The 20981-nt window shown below is 32.6% G+C and overlaps 1 protein-coding gene across 1 annotated transcript; it reads right to left on the bottom strand.

The window, feature by feature from the left end:
* Positions 1 to 259: 259 nt before the first annotated feature.
* LOC132746552 (uncharacterized) lies at positions 260 to 1478 on the bottom strand. The gene is made up of 2 exons (XM_060735736.1): positions 1334 to 1478; positions 260 to 746 (listed from the first exon to the last, which is right to left on the bottom strand). Exons 1-2 carry the CDS (start codon positions 1461 to 1463, stop codon positions 484 to 486), a joined length of 393 nt encoding a protein of 130 aa, XP_060591719.1. The 5' UTR covers positions 1464 to 1478; the 3' UTR covers positions 260 to 483.
* Positions 1479 to 20981: the final 19503 nt, after the last annotated feature.

The raw sequence follows: 20981 nt of genomic DNA, 5'->3' as shown, positions 1-20981 counted from the left end.
TTTTTGAAATTTAACACCTAGGTTTTAAGGAAGATACCATTTAAGTAATAGTTAACAGATGGACAGAAAGATGCAGGACAAAATAGTAGAATATCAAATAATCCCGAGTTTTACTCAGGTATGCTAACAATGAATATAAACAAAATATTTAGTGAAACAAAATATGGTCAAATAAAGTATTTAAAGAAAAAAACTTAAATATATTAATCTTGAAAATATCTCTTGCCCTATATAATCTTTTGAAACAAAACGTTAAAACATTTCCAAAATTAAATGACAATAAAACAAAAAGCGAGCTCTGCTGGTTGAAGAACATGGAAAATATCTAAGCTATATGTATTGTGGTTCTGGGGAGCGAGATGTGTTTCAATAATTGATGACAGACAACAGAAATCAAGTGGTCGCAATAGCTCACTATGAGCCTTTTGCTCACAAAACAATAGCTACTTCAAAGTTCAGGTTTTAAAAATCATATATATGTGTCTAGGCAAGACCGTAATGTGCATTTGCAAAAGCATAATCATATAAATTGAAAAGTAATTCTTGTGACGGCAGTGGTTCTGTCTCATTTGCACGGGGTAATGTTAGTTGGTTAATGCATGTGCTTGACTTAGGAAGAAATTTTTTCTCTTCAACTTCTTCAAACACTAGAGTTGGTGGCAGCTTGAATCCCAGTGCTGGCTCTTCATCAGTTGAAGTCACAAATATGAGGACACTGCCAAGAGTAATGCTTCCTCTTCTTCCAGCTTAAGATATAATAAAAAAATTTCAGTAACACAAATTTACTTCAAGACACATAACTTAATTCTAGATTCAGTCAAGAGAACTTAAAAGGTTTCAAGGTAGGAATAAAATATTGTAAAGTTAATTAATATGTTGTAAGTTTACTAATTTGCTAAAATGTCACATCAGACATTCGAGGGGCAGAAAGTCCCTACCAATGATTACTGCTGAAATGTTTTACAGGGTCTAATTTGGACATATTTTTGACTGACTTCATAAAAAGGTTTAAACATTTGCTCTAAGACTTATCTATATAAATTATCAATTACTTCAGTATGTAGATCTTTAAATGATTTCATCCAGATTACTTTGTTGAGAAATTTATCAGTTACTTGAATATTACTAATTGATTTTTACTTTCTAGTGATCAATTTAAAAACTCTCTATTTATGGACATATTATGCACAATTCATGGCGCTCCTATCATTCTTAAGGGTGCATACATACAATTGTCAAAATGTAATAAAATGAAAATATAATAAATATTTTGTTCCTAGTTTAATTTTATTTGTATTTTGGAGAAATACCTTTGCCAAAAGTTAGTCTTTACCTGACAACTCTCTAAGATACTTTATGAACATCTGATAGACCTCCTTTTCAAAACGGTTGGCATTACTTCCCTCCTCTGAAAACTTTGGCCGCAGCATGTTGGTTAACCTTTTCATTGATAAGGGATACATTTACCTGCTACAAACGTTTGATAACTTTAACAAAATATTATAACACAAAACAAATTTCACCTACTTATGATCATGTTTATTTATCTGATAAAATATGATAAACAAGATCGACAAGGAAAGGCGGCGTTCAATGAACGCAGCCCCCACCCGACCCAGCAAGAAGCGCCAGCGGCAAGGAGCCCAGGAGGATCCCAAAGAAAAATAGGACAGGGCATAAGGCAGAGCACGGGCAGGCAAACCACTACATAAGAATAAATAATTAGTAACTGATAAGGAACTAAACGAAAACAAATAAATGATTTAATATTAGGCCCATAAAGTCAAAAGGCACAGGGGAAGGGGACATGAGACACGGGGAAGGGGGGGGGGTAATTAATAAAATAAATAAAAACTAGGGACAAAGGGGAAGATACTTACCGTAGACGAGAAACAACAAGAGACGCAAGCTAAAGTGTCACCAAAACAGTATAAAATAACATAGACAAACATCTAAGGAAGTCATAAATAGAAATAAACTATTATTGAAACAAAACTTAGCATTAAAATAACTAAATGTGAAAGAAGAATGTTTTGTATATGATTTTTTTAAAGATATTATAATGTGTTAACGGTTTTGGTGTTTAAAGATAATGTATCATTTAAGTATGTGTATCTATTTAAAAATAGAACGGTGAACAATATGGTGCACCGTTGTTGAATAAAATTGAACGGTGGCTAATATACTTGACGGTTCTCAACAGCAAACGGTACCTACAAAATGGTGATTTACTAGTATCGACGACATTTTAAAGACGTGACATTTTCCCGCTCTTTATAAAGCAGTATATAAGGAAGGTACATTTATTGAAAGAATATAGTATTTTGGCTTAGAAACAATTTGGACATACAGAACATTAAAATATTGTTATTTTGGACTTACAGCAATAGAATAGAGTAAAACAGAATCCCTATAGAAAGCTTAACACAACAAAATTGTAAAATGTTGCAGACTCGGTTTGGTTGAGTCTGTTCATTGACGGTACTAGAAAGTGCAATTTACTATTAGTTATTAGAATATGACCGTTTGTTCTATTTAGAATATGACGGTTTGTTTCTATAATCGTTTATTTCAATTTATGAATTATCAGATATATATAAGACCGGAAAACAATATTACCAGCAGCTGCATCCAAGGTAGATTTATCATCATTCAGATTTGTAGCTGGTGCATGTGTAACATTGTCAACAGTATCTTGTTCAGAACTATTTACGACTTCATAATATACTAAAAACAAAATATGTTAAATTATATTGGATTCCAAGCCATGTAGGAATACGAGGAAATGAAAAAGTAGATGTTTTAGCTAAACAATCATTAAATTTTCAAAAAACTGACTTATTGTTACCTGCTTGTGATTTTAGACCAGCTATAAATAAACTCGTATCATCTGAATGGAAAGCAAATTGGGACAATGCCGTTTTTAATAAACGTCACGATATAAACCCATCTCTTGATATGTCACCATCTCTATCTCTGTCAAACCGCCGTGATCAAACAGTTCTTCTTCGATGCCGAATTGGACACACTAAAATTACCCACTCTTATCTCCTCACAAATGACAATGCCCCTTTCTGTGTAGGTTGTAATGCAAATTTTACTGTCAAGCATTTTCTTCTTGAATGTCATGATTTTTCACAGGCCCGTAATAGATTTTATTCTGTAAATTCACTCAAAGAACTTTTTAATACAATTCCATCAAAAAACATAATTGATTATTTAAAAGAGATAAATTTGTATTCTAGGATCTAATTGGCTCATTTCTATTGTCATTTACAATGTTTTACGTAATGTTTTAAGCCTATTATAGCATTCGGCACGATATGGCCAGTTCTGTGTTGACGTGCCGTAAAAATCCAAACAAACAAACAGAACTATTGGAAGCTATTAATCCACTATTTAAATAAAGAAAATCATAAGTGTCCAATGCTATCATTACACTTCATGGAAACAATGTGATTATTATCAATCAAATTATTGATTGGGATATTATCTGTTTGATCAATATCAATGTTATCGATGTCAGAACTGTTGATATCTGTTTATAAGTCCATTTCAGAGTTCAGAGATATCCTTGCATATTGGTAGATACTGCTGTTTATTAAGACTGTCATCTGTATCCTGACATTTCAATGTTTTTTTTTGTTCACAATTTAGTTCGTGCAACTGTGACTATCTGTATTATCTAATTCATGATAAATTCGTGCAACAGTAACAGTAACTACCTGTATAAACTAATTAAACGTTCGTGCAATGGTAACTTTATGTTCACAAAGATATATATTACCTAACCTATATGAGTTGAATAAGCAGTCAGTCAAATAGTGAAAAACAGAATCCCTAAAGAAATCCCAACACGGCAAAATTGTAAAATGTTGCAGGCTCGGTTTGATTGAGCCTGTTAATGGACGGTAATGGAAATTGCAAGTTACCATAAGATAAGTAACTCGGTATATTTAAGTAAAGAAATGTATATTTGCGGACTTTGTCGTAGGTCTAATGCCAGCCAGAAATCGCTGAAAAAGCATGAAAAGGTAAATCTTGATCCAAATAGACATGTCTTTAAATGTTCAGTTACTGGATGTAAAATTATTTTAAAAAGAAGAAGCAACAGTGAACTGTATAAGACATTCAATTGAAGTCCAAGGCATTCACGTGAAGTCCGTGGAATATCTGTTTAAAGTAATTCAAGATAAGTTAGTGCAACTGTGACTTTCTGCGTGCAACTCAGTGACTCTATATTAACTTATTCACGATAAGCTCGTGCAACGGTGACTATCCGAAATAAGTAAATCACGATAAGTTCGTGCAACGGTAATTTTCTGTATATAAATGTACGGGGAGACTTTTACAGCCGCCGCACGGCACAAACAACACTGACATCGACCATTGCATAGAGAAAAACAAAATCCCAAAATTGCAATTGTTGCAGGCTCGGATAACACAATAACATTATTGAAAATAATAGAAATCGACGAGGAAATAAAAAAAGACCATTAATTAATAGCCTACAAGCGTAAATGGTTGTATGGGAAGGGGAATAGAGGGTCGGGGAAGGGGCATAATAAAAATAAATTTGAACGGAGGACACTTGCCGTAGACAAGAAACAATAAGAAGGGACACGATAGTGTCACCATATTTAAAATAAAATCCCCTCCTTTTGCTTTCCCGTCTTGGTCAGTTCTTGATATACAACACAAACGTTCATACAGACTTTTTAAATAATTCGGGCAATTGTTGTTGTACAATTCTCCTCCTAGCATGGATTTCCATATATGTAAAACATATTAAACCCGTAAAATAACTTTGATTGCTGGTTTATACGTCATGATTACAATTTCTAACACCTGATCTTTATTTCTTTATTGCAAATAAGATAAATTTATAAAGGTACATTTCAACAAAAATATATAATTTGCGCCACATGGTTGGATAAATTCAAAAATGATTTTAAATTTTGAGATTCTGTATTGATGATACATTGTCTTGCATATTGAAGGACTAGTTCTGTTGCATTTCCATTCAGTTTATTCAAAAGCTGCCAAGATGTTTAAAGATTAGAGCGTTTTCAAAATTCTTGTAACACTTGGAGATCCATTAACTTTGTTATTGCTGATAAACATGTAGTCCACATCAACTAGAAAAAAAGCGTTTGTATTTTATGTCCCATGCCTGAAATAAGTAAGATTCTTCCGTATTATGTACAATTATTAATATTTATGTCAATACCATGAATTGGTATATGATTGTTAATTTTTTTCTTAGATTTGGATTATGTGTTACATAATGAAAAGACATTGGTTTTCAAACAATTTTGAACAAAGTATGTGAGGTGATCAATCCCATCACATAACAATTCATTCCATTTTTCCTTCATTTGTTTTAATAATTTGATCAAAAACCTGTGCCACTGCTTAAAAAGAACAAGGATTTTGAAAAAAAGGGTCAATTAAATAAGTTTCATATTTTCCTTCAAATTTTGACTGACCATCTAAATAAGGCTTACTGTATAGGTTTAAAAGAAACCCCACCTTCAGATGTATGTTTAGTTTTATTTTCAATAATGAATTCTCCGGTTTTAATATTGTCCACGTCATCTGATACGTGACCATTTTTTATCAACTGTTCTTCAAACACTTTTTTTCATTTTTAAAAGCACCATCCATATTTTTTATCACAAATTTATCATTTCAAATTCAGTTAGCCATAAGTAGAAAAATGAAATGGATTTTGCTGAATACTACTTTCTATAGGGAGTTCAAATAATGAAAACGTAGTTACTGCACTCACGGAAGCTTTAAAGTCATATGCAATGTTCCATCTTTTACTTAATATTAGATTGTTATCAAAAAAGAAAAATCAAGCGACATCTAGAATAGTTATTTTTCCACTGCAGGTTTCCTGAAGAAAACATGATAGTTTGCTATAAGAACTTAATGGAGATAATTTATAATTAAGGTCCATTGCCAGGAATTCAAGTAGTTATAAGATTGTTTAATACTATGGTAAGCAATGGTTTCATTTATTTTCCTTTACCATTTTCATTAAATATGAAACATTTGAGAATGCATACTAATAAAAAATACAACATAATAATTGCAAAAGTAGAAATTAAAATATAACACAGTTGCAAAAATTCAGATGATAAAAATTACATAATGATTTTATAAACAAAGTACAAATATTTAGAAAATTAAATATCATATTTAGTTGAATTATTCTAATTTGTACATTAGAAAATATAGAAATATCACATACCTGGAAAAGATGAAAAAGACAGTTTTAAACAGTTTTTCACGTTTAATTTCTGAAGTCCAAAGTAAGAATGACTTCAGTATAAAAGTTAGCTTGCTTTTCCCAGGAAGGATTATTGCAGTACAAACACAGATACAAGGGTTTCATACCTATCTTTGTGTTATAATCAGTTAAGGGTCTGGTATTTTGCTTAAGGGATTAACACTGCTTACTAAGATATGTCATTCTAGTAAGAGTTGATAAACTACATTGTTAAAGATTTAGCTATGTTTTAACACTTACTTATAGAATTTAAGGCAGCACATATTTTTTCAGACAATAATAACCAAAGTTGACTTAATGGCTTCTTTTAGTATGTTTTATAGTAAAGTACATTTGGCAAGTTTGAAAAATAAAGTACCAAAAATTTACACAATTAATAAAATGTAAAATTATGAACTGAAAAATATTAAAAGCAAATGAATTGAAGAAAAATAGTACTATTCAAATTATCAAAATAAAAGATATAGATATTACACTAGTTGTAATGTTAAATTAAATTACCCTAAAATATAGTGTGTAATAGTGCCCTCCTGCTTTGAAGACTTTGGTCCCCAAAGTTTGAAAAATTATCAACATATTACAAGTACCAACACCAAAAGAAACATATATACAATAATATACACAAGTTTTTGTACATGTCAAACTTATTTGTAATGAACAAAGTAATATAACAAACATAGCATTATGAATACTATAATATATACATGTATATATATTTGATATATACAGTACTGTAGTAATTTATAAGACTTTTAGGAAATGATAATGTGCTAGTCATTCACATTCAGCATTCAGGTGTTAACGTCCAGCGGTTCACATCGTAATCTAAGTGTTAAGGTGTTCAATTAATTTTTTTTCTCTGAACATTTGAACCTTTGAACTTATTATTTGGAATCTGGTGATTCTACCAAAATTCTCATTAGTGAATTGAATCATTTATTTATAAAATTACAACTATTATATTTTTGAAGTGTTGTGGAGAGTAATTTAAACTTTTATTGGGGGAAACTCGGTCATGTCGAGATTCTCATTAATTGTTTGATTAAAAAATCTCTCATTATTCATTTGAAGGATAAAAAGAAGAAATATTTGGACAATTTAATGTCAATAATTTCAAATTGATAGTGTAACACTAAAATGTGAAGATTGTGTGAAACTGCTTGGGGTAGATATAGACTTTTTACTTAACTTTTATATACAGGTCACCAGAATGTGTAAAAGAGCTGCCAATCAATTAAATGTGCTTTTAAGAATTAGGAAACTTTTAAATTCAGAATGTTTTCTTCTTATTTAAAAATCTTTTATCAGATCTGATTTTAACAACCGTCCCCTAGTTTGGCATATTTGCTCTAAGACAAATACAGCAAAGCTGATGTTTGTTTCATTTTACGCCTTTTCCCAACAGTATTTCAGTCATATAGGCGGGTAATTTCCCTACCCATCGTTCCTAGAGAGTTACATCTGTACTAAACTACCAAATCAACTCCCGGGGATCGAACCCACGCCAGAGAGGTAAGTGGATTAGAAGTCATCGAGTCCAACCCCTCGACCACAGAGGCAGTACAAGCTGTGTATGCAACTGCAACTTTATTTTAGTTATTTTTGTTTGTTACCAATTATGGGCTTTATCTTTTTCTTTTTTTATACAGTTTTAGTTCTATCATAAATTTTTATTTACCTTTATTTTAGTTAGACAATTTATTTATCCATTTCTTTAGTAAATTTTTAGTTATGTATAAATTCTATATGCTAACAATTACCATTTTAATTAATTTATATTTGTATCATAATTCTCATTCTATACTACAGTCGTTTATCATTAGCTCACCTGTCACAAAGTGACAGGGTGAGCTTTTGTGATCGATTTTCGTCCGTCGTCCGTCCGTCGTCCGTCCGTAAACTTTTGCTTTAAATGACATCTCCTCATAAACCACTAAGCCAATTTCATCCAAACTTAACAGGAATGTTCCTTTGGTGGTCACCTTTAAAAGTTGTTCAAAGAATTTAATTCCATGCAGAACTCTGGTTGCCATGGCAACCGAAATAAAAATCTTTAAATATCTTCTTTTAAACAACCCTAAGAGCTAGATATTTGGCATGAAACATCTTCTAGTGAGTGTCTACCAAGTTTGTTCAAATAAAAGCCCTGGGGTCAAAATTGGCCCCGCCCCAGGGGGTCATTGATTTTCCCTATATGCATATAGTAAAAACTTAAAAAATATTCTTTAAAAGAACCCAAACAGCTAGAGCTATGATATTTGGCATGAAACATCTTCTAGTGAGTGTCTACCAAGTTTGTTCAAATAAAAGCCCTGGGGTCAAAATTGGCCCCGCGCCAGGGGGTCATTGATTTTCCCTATATGCATATAGTAAAAACTTAAAACATCTTATTTTAAAAAACTAAAAGAGCTAGAGCTAAGATATTTAGCATGTAACATGTTCTAATGGGTGTTTACCAAGTTTGTTCAAATAAAAGCCCAGGGGTCAAAATTGGCCCCGCCCCGGGGGTCATTGATTTTCCTTATATGTGTATGGCAAAAACTTAAAAAATATTCTTTAAAAGAACCCAAACATCTAGAGCTATGATATTTGGCATGAAACATCTTCTAGTGAGTGTCTACCAAGTTTGTTCAAATAAAAGCCCTGGGGTCAAAATTGGCCCCGCGCCAGGGGGTCATTGATTTTCCCTATATGCATATAGTAAAAACTTAAAACATCTTATTTTAAAAAACTAAAAGAGCTAGAGCTAAGATATTTAGCATGTAACATGTTCTAATGGGTGTTTACCAAGTTTGTTCAAATAAAAGCCCAGGGGTCAAAATTGGCCCCGCCCCGGGGGTCATTGATTTTCCTTATATGTGTATGGCAAAAACTTAAAAAATATTCTTTGAAAAAACCCATATAGCTAGAGTTTAGATATTAAGCATGAAACATCTTCTAATCAGTGTCTACAAAGTTTGTTCAAATAAAAGCCCCGGGGTCAAAATTGGCCCAGCCCCGGGGTCATTGATTTTCCTTATATGTGTATAGCAAAAACTTAAAAAATCTTCTTTGAAAAAACCCAAATAGCTAGAGTTTAGATATTTAGAATGAAACATCTTTTAGTAAATATCTACAAAGTTTGTTCAAATAAAAGCCCGGGGGGTCAAAACTGGCCCTGCCCCAGGGGTGTCATTGTTTTTAACTATATGTGTATAGCAAAAACTTAAAAAAATCTTCTTTTAAAAAACCCAATGAGCTAGAACTTAAATAAACAAATAAAAGCCCTTGGGTTAAAATTGGCCGGGGGGGGGGGCTATATACAGGTGAGCGACCTCAGGGCCATCATGGCACTCTTGTTTTTAAGTTGTTAGTCCTTTTAATACAATATGTACTGTGCATGTCATTATACTTTGCTTTATAATTAGGACAAGAAATATTTTTCGGCGAAAATTCAATATGGTCGCCATCTTTTAGCGGGAAAAATTTAGAATAGGCTCAGAATTAATTGGTAAGTTATCAAAATCTCTAGTTTTAAGAAAATAAGATAAAGAATTACAATTAAAATCATTAAGAATTAGAAGAAAAATTTATTTTCATAGAAAAAAGAATTAATCGGTGAATAAGAAATATATATATATATATATATATCAACGAGACATTTTTGTATTATCTGAAGCGTATGTAGGCGGCCATTGTTGACCCGCTTCGCTTACGTTATCCGATCCGGATGTGGAAGATGCGCCCGCGAAAATTTGAATGTTGGACGCAAATGCGCGTTCAAGGCCGCATGACGTCATGCGGTCTTTACGTCATGCGGCCATAAATGGCTGTCTGCAGTCGAATTTAGGGGATGTAGAAAATACCTCGTCTATGTTATTGTCTATATACAAAAACAAAAATGAGCTTCAATAATTATTCTGATAAAGAAAATAAATGATTATCAATACAGATGAATTCCCTTTAATTAAATATAAAGAAAAAGAAACTTTAGAAATGCTGCAAGCGGCTTTTAAAAAGAAGATATGCCAGTAAAGATTGCTGTGCAGGGGAGCACCATCCCAGTGATCCCATGTAACATCACCTTAACTAAGTGTACTAAATGCTAAGGGTTCGGGCATATTTCTCGCAGCTGTATGAATAAAAGCAGCTGTGTTAGATGTGCCGAACACAACATTTATTGAGATGAATGCACAAACAAACCTGAATGCGCAAATTGTCAGGGACCGCAATGGGCATCAAGCAAACAATTCCCAGATTATTTAAAAAATAAGCAAAAATTAATATAGAACAAAAGAAAGAATACATGATCAAATGAAAATTAATCGATACCAGTTCAAGTAAAAGTTGAAAATAAAGCTTCATTTTTAAATAAATTAGTAAGTGAATTAAAAATAAAAATGAAGAAGAAATTAAAGATATACAAGAGGGCCATGATGGCCCTGAGTCGCTCACCAGAAACAACTGTTTTTCAGTGATTTTTCAAATAGGCCAGGTCAACTTCAACTTGCCTCTCTAGTTGTAAGGTTTCCCGACACTGATTGTTTTTTTTCTTTATAGTAAAAATGATAGGAACCAAGTTTGGGTCAATATTTATTTAAGATAACATAGGTATACTAGTCAACTCAACCAGAAAGTTAACATTTCAGGTTAATTTATCTTACTCTCTAATAGAAATGGGAAACATTTGTAACTTTAACTACATAATGGAAAAGGGCAAAAGCTATTGTTTTAACACTTACTTATAGAATTTAAGGCAGCACATATTTTTTCAGACAATAATAACCAAAGTTGACTTAATGGCTTCTTTTAGTATGTTTTATAGTAAAGTACATTTGGCAAGTTTGAAAAATAAAGTACCAAAAATTTACACAATTAATAAAATGTAAAATTATGAACTGAAAAATATTAAAAAGCAAATGAATTGAAGAAAAATAGTACTATTCAAATTATCAAAATAAAAGATATAGATATTACACTAGTTGTAATGTTAAATTAAATTACCCTAAAATATAGTGTGTAATAGTGCCCTCCTGCTTTGAAGACTTTGGTCCCAAAGTTTGAAAAATTATCAACATATTACAAGTACCAACACCAAAAGAAACATATATACAATAATATACACAAGTTTTTGTACATGTCAAACTTATTTGTAATGAACAAAGTAATATAACAAACATAGCATTATGAATACTATAATATATACATGTATATATATTTGATATATACAGTACTGTAGTAATTTATAAGACTTTTAGGAAATGATAATGTGCTAGTCATTCACATTCAGCATTCAGGTGTTAACGTCCAGCGGTTCACATCGTAATCTAAGTGTTAAGGTGTTCAATTAATTTTTTTTCTCTGAACATTTGAACCTTTGAACTTATTATTTGGAATCTGGTGATTCTACCAAAATTCTCATTAGTGAATTGAATCATTTATTTATAAAATTACAACTATTATATTTTGGAAGTGTTGTGGAGAGTAATTTAAACTTTTATTGGGGGAAACTCGGTCATGTCGAGATTCTCATTAATTGTTTGATTAAAAATTCTCTCATTATTCATTTGAAGGATAAAAAGAAGAAATATTTGTACAATTTAAGGTCAATAATTTCAAATTGATAGTGTAACACTAAAATGTGAAGATTGTGTGAAACTGCTTGGGATAGATATAGACTTTTTACTTAACTTTTATATACAGGTCACCAGAATGTGTAAAAGAGCTGCCAATCAATTAAATGTGCTTTTAAGAATTAGGGTACTTTTAAATTCAGAATGTTTTCTTCTTATTTAAAAATCTTTTATCAGATCTAATTTTAACAACCGTCCCCTAGTTTGGCATTTTTGCTCTAAGACAAACACAGCAAAGCTGATGTTTGTTTCATTTTACGCCTTTTCCCAACAGTATTTCAGTCATATAGGCCGGCAATTTTCTACCCATCGTTCCTAGAGAGTAACACCAGTACTTTGTACTAAACTACCAAAGCAACTCCCGGGGATCGAACCCACGCCAGAGAGGTAAGTGGATTAGAAGTCATCGAGTCCAACCCCTCGACCACAGAGGCAGTACAAGCTGTGTATGCAACTGCAACTTTATTTTAGTTATTTTTGTTTGTTACCAATTATGGGCTTTATCTTTTTCTTTTTTTATACAGTTTTAGTTCTATCATAAATTTTTATTTACCTTTATTTTAGTTAGACAATTTATTTATCCATTTCTTTAGTAAATTTTTAGTTATGTATAAATTCTATATGCTAACAATTACCATTTTAATTAATTTATATTTGTATCATAATTCTCATTCTATACTACAGTCGTTTATCATTAGCTCACCTGTCACAAAGTGACAGGGTGAGCTTTTGTGATCGATTTTCGTCCGTCGTCCGTCCGTCGTCCGTCCGTAAACTTTTGCTTTAAATGACATCTCCTCATAAACCACTAAGCCAATTTCATCCAAACTTAACAGGAATGTTCCTTTGGTGGTCACCTTTAAAAGTTGTTCAAAGAATTTAATTCCATGCAGAACTCTGGTTGCCATGGCAACCGAAATAAAAATCTTTAAATATCTTCTTTTAAACAACCCTAAGAGCTAGATATTTGGCATGAAACATCTTCTAGTGAGTGTCTACCAAGTTTGTTCAAATAAAAGCCCTGGGGTCAAAATTGGCCCGCCCCAGGGGGTCATTGATTTTCCCTATATGCATATAGTAAAAACTTAAAAAATATTCTTTAAAAGAACCCAAACAGCTAGAGCTATGATATTTGGCATGAAACATCTTCTAGTGAGTGTCTACCAAGTTTGTTCAAATAAAAGCCCTGGGTCAAAATTGGCCCCGCGCCAGGGGGTCATTGATTTTCCCTATATGCATATAGTAAAAACTTAAAACATCTTATTTTAAAAAACTAAAAGAGCTAGAGCTAAGATATTTAGCATGTAACATGTTCTAATGGGTGTTTTACCAAGTTTGTTCAAATAAAAGCCCAGGGGTCAAAATTGGCCCCGCCCCGGGGGTCATTGATTTTCCTTATATGTGTATGGCAAAAACTTAAAAATATTCTTTAAAAGAACCCAAACAGCTAGAGCTATGATATTTGGCATGAAACATCTTCTAGTGAGTGTCTACCAAGTTTGTTCAAATAAAAGCCCTGGGGTCAAAATTGGCCCCGCGCCAGGGGGTCATTGATTTTCCCTATATGCATATAGTAAAAACTTAAAACATCTTATTTTAAAAAACTAAAAGAGCTAGAGCTAAGATATTTAGCATGTAACATGTTCTAATGGGTGTTTACCAAGTTTGTTCAAATAAAAGCCCAGGGGTCAAAATTGGCCCCGCCCCGGGGGTCATTGATTTTCCTTATATGTGTATGGCAAAAACTTAAAAAATATTCTTTGAAAAAACCCATATAGCTAGAGTTTAGATATTAAGCATGAAACATCTTCTAATCAGTGTCTACAAAGTTTGTTCAAATAAAAGCCCCGGGGTCAAAATTGGCCCAGCCCCGGGGTCATTGATTTTCCTTATATGTGTATAGCAAAAACTTAAAAATCTTCTTTGAAAAAACCCAAATAGCTAGAGTTTAGATATTTAGAATGAAACATCTTTTAGTAAATATCTACAAAGTTTGTTCAAATAAAAGCCCGGGGGGTCAAAACTGGCCCTGCCCCAGGGGTGTCATTGTTTTTAACTATATGTGTATAGCAAAAACTTAAAAAAATCTTCTTTTAAAAAACCCAATGAGCTAGAACTTAAATAAACAAATAAAAGCCCTTGGGTTAAAATTGGCCGGGGGGGGGGGCTATATACAGGTGAGCGACCTCAGGGCCATCATGGCACTCTTGTTTTTAAGTTGTTAGTCCTTTTAATACAATATGTACTGTGCATGTCATTATACTTTGCTTTATAATTAGGACAACAAATATTTTTCGGCGAAAATTCAATATGGTCGCCATCTTTTAGCGGGAAAAATTTAGAATAGGCTCAGAATTAATTGTTAAGTTATCAAAATCTCTAGTTTTAAGAAAATAAGATAAAGAATTACAATTAAAATCATTAAGAATTAGAAGAAAAATTTATTTTCATAGAAAAAAGAATTAATCGGTGAATAAGAAATATATATATATATATATATATCAACGAGACGTTTTTGTATTATCTGAAGCGTATGTAAGCGGCCATTGTTGACCCGCTTCGCTTACGTCATCCGATCCGAAAGTGAAAGATGTGCCCGCGAAAATTTTAATGTTGGACGCAAATGCGCGTTCAAGGCCGCACGACGTCATGCGGCCTTGACGTCATGCGGCCATAAATGGCTGCCTGTAGTCGAACTGAGGGGGAGTAGAAAATACCTCGTCTATGTTATTGTCTATATTGCTTATATGCAATACAAAAACAAAAATGAGCTTCAATAATTATTCTGATAAAGAAAATAAATGATTATCAATACAGATGAATTCCCTTTAATTAAATATAAAGAAAAAGAAACTTTAGAAATGCTGCAAGCGGCTTTTAGCAGCAAAAAATAAATCAATTAAACAATCACACAATAAAAAAAACATGCAATAGTGTACTTTAATACGAAAAAAACACCTTCCACGAGATCTATTTTAGAATAGGCCATCTGTCAATCAAATGCCCCTTTGAAAAGCTATTGAATGCAGTTCCCACGGTTTACGCAATTAAACTACTTGTTTTTCTATCAAACGGTACTTAACATTTTTTTTTTGAATAAACGAAAGCTAAAAACTAGATTTTTGAAATATGATATATCAGCTTACAAACATAAATCTATATTGTTGTCCTCTATGTTATATACCTATTTTTTGTTTTAGTGACCTATTTCTTTTATATGTTTACATATTTCATTTGCTCATGTTTTTGTAAATTGTACAAACTGAGTGTTATTGTAAATAAATTGAAATTGAAAGGTTGAGTCAGTTGACGGTCCCCGGCTGGGTTATAAGGTGTGAAAAACAAATTAAAGGAATAATTAATATTAATGATAAAAACAATTTTTCACATCTCAAGGAAAACTTACTGAAAGAAAACAAAAATAATCACTCATATTTTTCTCTCTAAAAAAGAAAAAAATGCAGTAATTATATTTAATGCAGAAGATATGCCAGTAAAGATTGCTGTGCAGGGGAGCACCATCCCAGTGATCCCATGTAACATCACCTTAACTAAGTGTACTAAATGCTAAGGGTTCGGGCATATTTCTCGCAGCTGTATGAATAAAAGCAGCTGTGTTAGATGTGCCGAACACAACATTTATTGAGATGAATGCACAAACAAACCTGAATGCGCAAATTGTCAGGGACCGCAATGGGCATCAAGCAAACAATTCCCAGATTATTCAAAAAAAAAAAAAAATTAATATAGAACAAAAGAAAGAATACTTGAAGAAACGATCAAATGAAAATTAATTGATACCAGTTCAAGTAAAAGTTGAAACAATAGATTCATTTTTAAATAAATTAGTAAGTGAATTAAAAATAAAAATGAAGAAGAAATTAAAGATATACAAGAGGGCCATGATGGCCCTGAGTCGCTCACCAGAAACAACTGTTTTTCAGTGATTTTTCAAATAGGCCAGGTCAACTTCAACTTGCCTCTCTAGTTGTAAGGTTTCCCGACACTGATTGTTTTTTTCTTTATAGTAAAAATGATAGGAACCAAGTTTGGGTCAATATTTATTTAAGATAACATAGGTATACTAGTCAACTCAACCAGAAAGTTAACATTTCAGGTTAATTATCTTACTCTCTAATAGAAATGGGAAACATTGTAACTTTAACTACATAATGGAAAAGGGCAAAAGGTTGTTTTGATGAAATGTATTCAGTGAAAATGAAAACAACTTTACATACATTGTATGAAACAGTGCAAAATTACTTTCAACAAGTGATAACCAAGTTTGCAAAATGTGATTCTGAATAGAAATAATTGAAACGGATATTAAAATATCACAAAAAATAAAAAATGACAAATTACATAAAGACAAGCAAGAAATACTTCTAAAGTTGCCATGAGTTCACTTAAACTTAAGTTTTGTTCCTTAATGCAGGTTGCAAAAGATTATAAAGTAAAATAAGATGAAAAATAATTTAAACCATATCTACATTTATGAATAAATTCAAATTTATTAACATTTAACTTATTAGTTGGAGTGTTGTTCTATTGAAAAAATTATTTGAATATTACCTAATTAACAAGAGCCATGTCAACATGGCCATCCCCCGCCGAATGTGTTTGCTCATTGGAAGAATGTATATGTAGTAGAGCAAAATAATTCCATTTTAGGAGGTCTTTTGTTAATGAAAACTGATGGCTATAATGATTACAGATTTGAAACCTATGTGAATACTGATGGCTGAAAATAACAAAGGGCAATAACTGAAAAATAATGCAAAGTATGTTATCATTCTTGTGTGCTGCGTCCCTCCTAAGTAAAATCTATCCACCTATGAAGTTTCAAGTTGATACCTCAAATACTTTTTGAGAAAAAAATTGAATTGAAAAATTAAGTATGAAAAATAACAAAGGGCAATAACTCAAACATTATGAAAGGTAGAGTTATCATTATTGTGCACTGCACACCTCCTGAGTTAGATCTATGCACCTATGAAGTTCCATAATGATATCTCGAAGGCCTTTTGAGTTATGCTGTGGACAAAAAATAATTTTGAAAAATAAAAAAGGGCAATAACTTAACAATTATGCAGGGTAGAGTTATCGTTCTTGTGCACTGCACTCTTCTTCAATGAGATCCATCCACCTATGAAGTTTCAAGTTGATACCTCAAATACTTTTTGAGATAAGCTCCGGACAAAATAGTATGAAAAAGAACAAAGGGCAATAACTCAAAAATTATGAAAGGTAGAGTTATCATTCTTGTGCAATGCACACTTCCTGAGTGAGATCTATGCACCTATGAAGTTTCATTTTGATATCTCAAAGGCTTTTTGAGTTATGTTCTGGGCAAAAATAAATTTTAAAAAATAACAAAGGGCAATAACTCAAAAATAATGCAGGGTAGAGTTATCATTCTTGTGCACTGCACTCCTCCTCAATGAGATCCATCCACCTATGAAGTTTCAAGTTGATAACTCAAATACTTTTAGAGATAAGCTCTGGACAAAATAGCATGAAAAAGAACAAAGGGCAATAACTCAAAAATTGTTTAGGGAAGAGTTATCATTCTTGCGCACAACATTCCTCCCCAATAAGATCAATTCACCAATGACATTTCATGTTTATATCTCAAACACTTTTTGAGTTATGCTCCACTCAGGTGAAAAATTAAGTATGAAAAATAACAAAGGGCAATAACTCAAAAATTATGAAAGATAGAGTTATCATTCTTGTGCACTGCACACCTCCTGAGTGAGATCTATGCACCTATGACGTTTCATGTTGATATCTCATATGCTTTTGGAGTTATGCTCTGGACAAAAATCAATTTTGAAAAATAACAAAGGGCAATAACTCAAAAATTATGCAGGGTAGCGTTATCATTCTTATGCACTGCACTCCTCCTCTATGCGGTCTATCCACCTATGAAGTTTCAAGTTGATAACTCAAATACTTTTAGAGATATGCTCCGGACAAAAATGTCGGACGGAAGGACGGACGGACGGACGTTCTAACAGGAGAGTAATTATGTGGCTACTGTATTGTTCTCTCTATTATTCTTTTTAGCCACACAAAAGAAAATAGCCACATAAAAGCATTACGGAATGAATGACATCAAAGAGAAAGAACAGTTACCTATTGTCCCTCTAGCCACATAATTACTCTCCTGTGAGTGCGGAAGGTCGGACGGACGGAGACTATTTCTATATCCCCCGCCGCCTTTTCGGCGGGGGATAAAAAAAGAAGAAACAAACTGATATCAGGGAAAGTGGTTTATAATACAGCAAGAGAGAGAATTTTCTTCAAAAAAGGGAGGTTTTTTAATTGACAATAGACATAGTAGGAAATTTTGAAATGAAAAAGAGGGAAAATTCTTTATTTTTTTTAAACACCCCATTCTTAGAAAAATAGTTAAAAATTTGACAGGAGAAAGAGGTTGTCTCCCGCTCAAATTGGGAGAGTTCACATGTATGCATGTACATATATATAGAAACATTCCAACATGAGTTATTTTCCTTTCATTATTAAACTACAATTTGAAGAAAGTTACATGGCCCGTGGCATTTCAGCTATAGTTGCTCCTAATAGGAGCCAATCAAATTAATATGAGCAAACTTGATAAATAACTACATAAGAATGCTACAGACAACGTTTGGTGATCATCATCAATTATTTAAGTAGGAAATGATGTTCAAAAGTTGTTTACTATTTTTAGCTTTAGCTGCCCCTAAAAGGGGCTAATCAAATAAATATGAGCAAACTTGATAAAAGACTACCCAAGAATGCTACAGACAAAGTTTGGTGATCATCCATCAATTAGTTCTGAAGTAGAAGATTTAAAGGTTTTTTTTTGTTTTTAGCTTTAGCGGCCCCTTAAAGGGCCAATCAAATTAATGTGAGCAAACTTGATAAGAGATTACCCAAAAAATGCTACAGACAAAGTTTGATGATCATCCATTTATTTGTTCTGTAGTAAAAGATGTTTAAAGGTTTTTCTATTTTTAGCTTAAGTAGCCCCTAAAAGGGGTCAATCAAATTAATATGAGCAAACTTGATAAAACACTACCCAAGAATGCTACAGACGAAGGTTGGTGATCATCCATCCATTAGTCCTATAGCAATAGACGTTTAAACGTTTATCAATTTTTAATTTTAGCAGCCCCTAAAAGGAGCCAATCAAAATAATATGAGCAAACTTGATTAAAAACTACCCAACAATGCTACAGACAGTGTTTGGTGATCATCCATCCATTAGTTCTGTAGAAATAGACATTAAAATTTATTTCTATTTTTTAGCTTAAGCGGCCCCTAACAGGGGCCAATCAAATTCATATGAGCAAACTTGATGAAAGACTACCCAAGAACGCTACAGACAAAGTTTGTGATCATCCATCAATTAGTTCAGTAGAAATAGACATTAAACGGTATTTCTATGTTTAGCATTGGTGGCCCCTAAAAGGGGCCAATCAAATCATTATCAGCTGACTTGATAAAACACTACTCGAGAATGCTATAAACAAAGTTTGGTGATCATCCATAAATTAGTTTTGTAGGAGAAGATGTTTAAAGATATTTCTATTTTTAGCCCTAGCGACCCCTTAAAGGGGCCAATCAAAATGATATTATCAAACCTGATAAAAGACTACCCAAGAATGCTACAGAAAAAGTTTGACATTTAACAGTATTTCTATTTTTAGCTGTAGCCGCCCCTAAAAGGGGCCAATCAAATTAATATGAGCAAAATTGATAAAACACTACCCAAGAATGCTACACACAAAGTTTGGTGATCATCCATTAATTAGTTCTGTAGGAGAAGATGTTTAAAGGTTTTTCTATTTTCAGCGCTAGAGACCCCTAAAAGGGGCCAATCAATATAATATGAGCAAACTTGATAAATAACTACCTAAGAATGCTACAGACAAAGTTTGGTGATCATCCATCAATTAGTTCTGTAGAAATAGAAGTTTAAAGGTTTTTCTATTTTATGCTATAGCGGCCCCTAAAAGGGGCCAATCAAATTAATATGAGCAAACTTGATAAAAGACTACACAAGAATGCTACAGACAAAGTTTGGTGATCATCCATCCATTAGTTCTGTAGAAGAAGATGTTTAAAGGTTTTTCTATTTTTAGCTCTGCTGACCCCTAAAAGGGGCCAATTGGAATGATATGAGCAAATTCAAGTGTGACTGTCACAAGGATGCTACAGACCAAATTTGAAGTAAATTTGCTGAGTAGTTTCAGAGAAGAAGACGATTGTTGACGCATGACGACGGACGATGGACGCCGGAGCATCCCCCTTTGATACTAATAGCTCACCCTGAGCCTTCGGCTCTGGTGAGCTATTAAAAAACAAACCTATTACAAGAAACATTAACAATTAATCACAATGAACATACAATCAACATTTAACAAAAAAATGAACATAAAAGCCCCGACAATGAAAACACAAAAAAAATCAACAAAACAAAACAGAAATCATTAATACAAATGAAAAAGAAAACGAATCTAATGCATCGATAACGCAAACTTAAACTAAAAACGTAAGCATTCAGAAAGATTAAAATTAGCATACTCATAAGAATAACTCAATAATAAATAGAAAAAATAAGCAAAAATATGAAAACAACTATATACCCCAAAGACAGACAGCTGAATGAGAGCACCTTATAAATATGCTCAATCATTACGAACACTGCATGTTCGTAATGAATAAACACATAAGGTTCCTCTCCCACGGGGGAGACGGGGTCCCCATCCCCCTGTATGGTAAGGCCTAGACAGTTCTAGGAGCGCGCGGGTATACATAAAAATAAGTTACATAGAATTAAGTAATATGTTCGATAAAATGGCGGGGAACAATATCAATGAAAATCAAAACAAAAATAAGTCGGGCCTCGGCATTTTATCATGGAAGATTAACGGAATGAGGTCAGGTAAAATGTCAAATGCAATGAATTACAAAATTATGAAGATAAAATCAAATCTCCAATAGACATTATATGCATACAATAAACTAAACAAATTAAACAACAAACTCGCTTTAATCTAAAAGGCTACCAAAAAACA

Source organism: Ruditapes philippinarum, unplaced genomic scaffold (genome assembly GCF_026571515.1).
Source record: "Ruditapes philippinarum isolate M1 unplaced genomic scaffold, ASM2657151v2 ctg1543_1_1_1_1, whole genome shotgun sequence".
Classification (NCBI taxonomy): domain Eukaryota; kingdom Metazoa; phylum Mollusca; class Bivalvia; order Venerida; family Veneridae; genus Ruditapes; species Ruditapes philippinarum.
This window is presented reverse-complemented; position numbering and strand designations above follow the sequence as displayed.

Coding starts and splice junctions, on each gene's coding strand:
- LOC132746552 (XM_060735736.1), bottom strand. CDS start 1,463: ATGTATCCCTTATCAATGAAAAGGTTAACCAACATGCTGCGGCCAAAG. Junction 747..1,333: donor GTATCTTAGAGAGTTGTCAG/GTAAAGACTAAC, acceptor TTATATCTTAAG/CTGGAAGAAGAGGAAGCATT.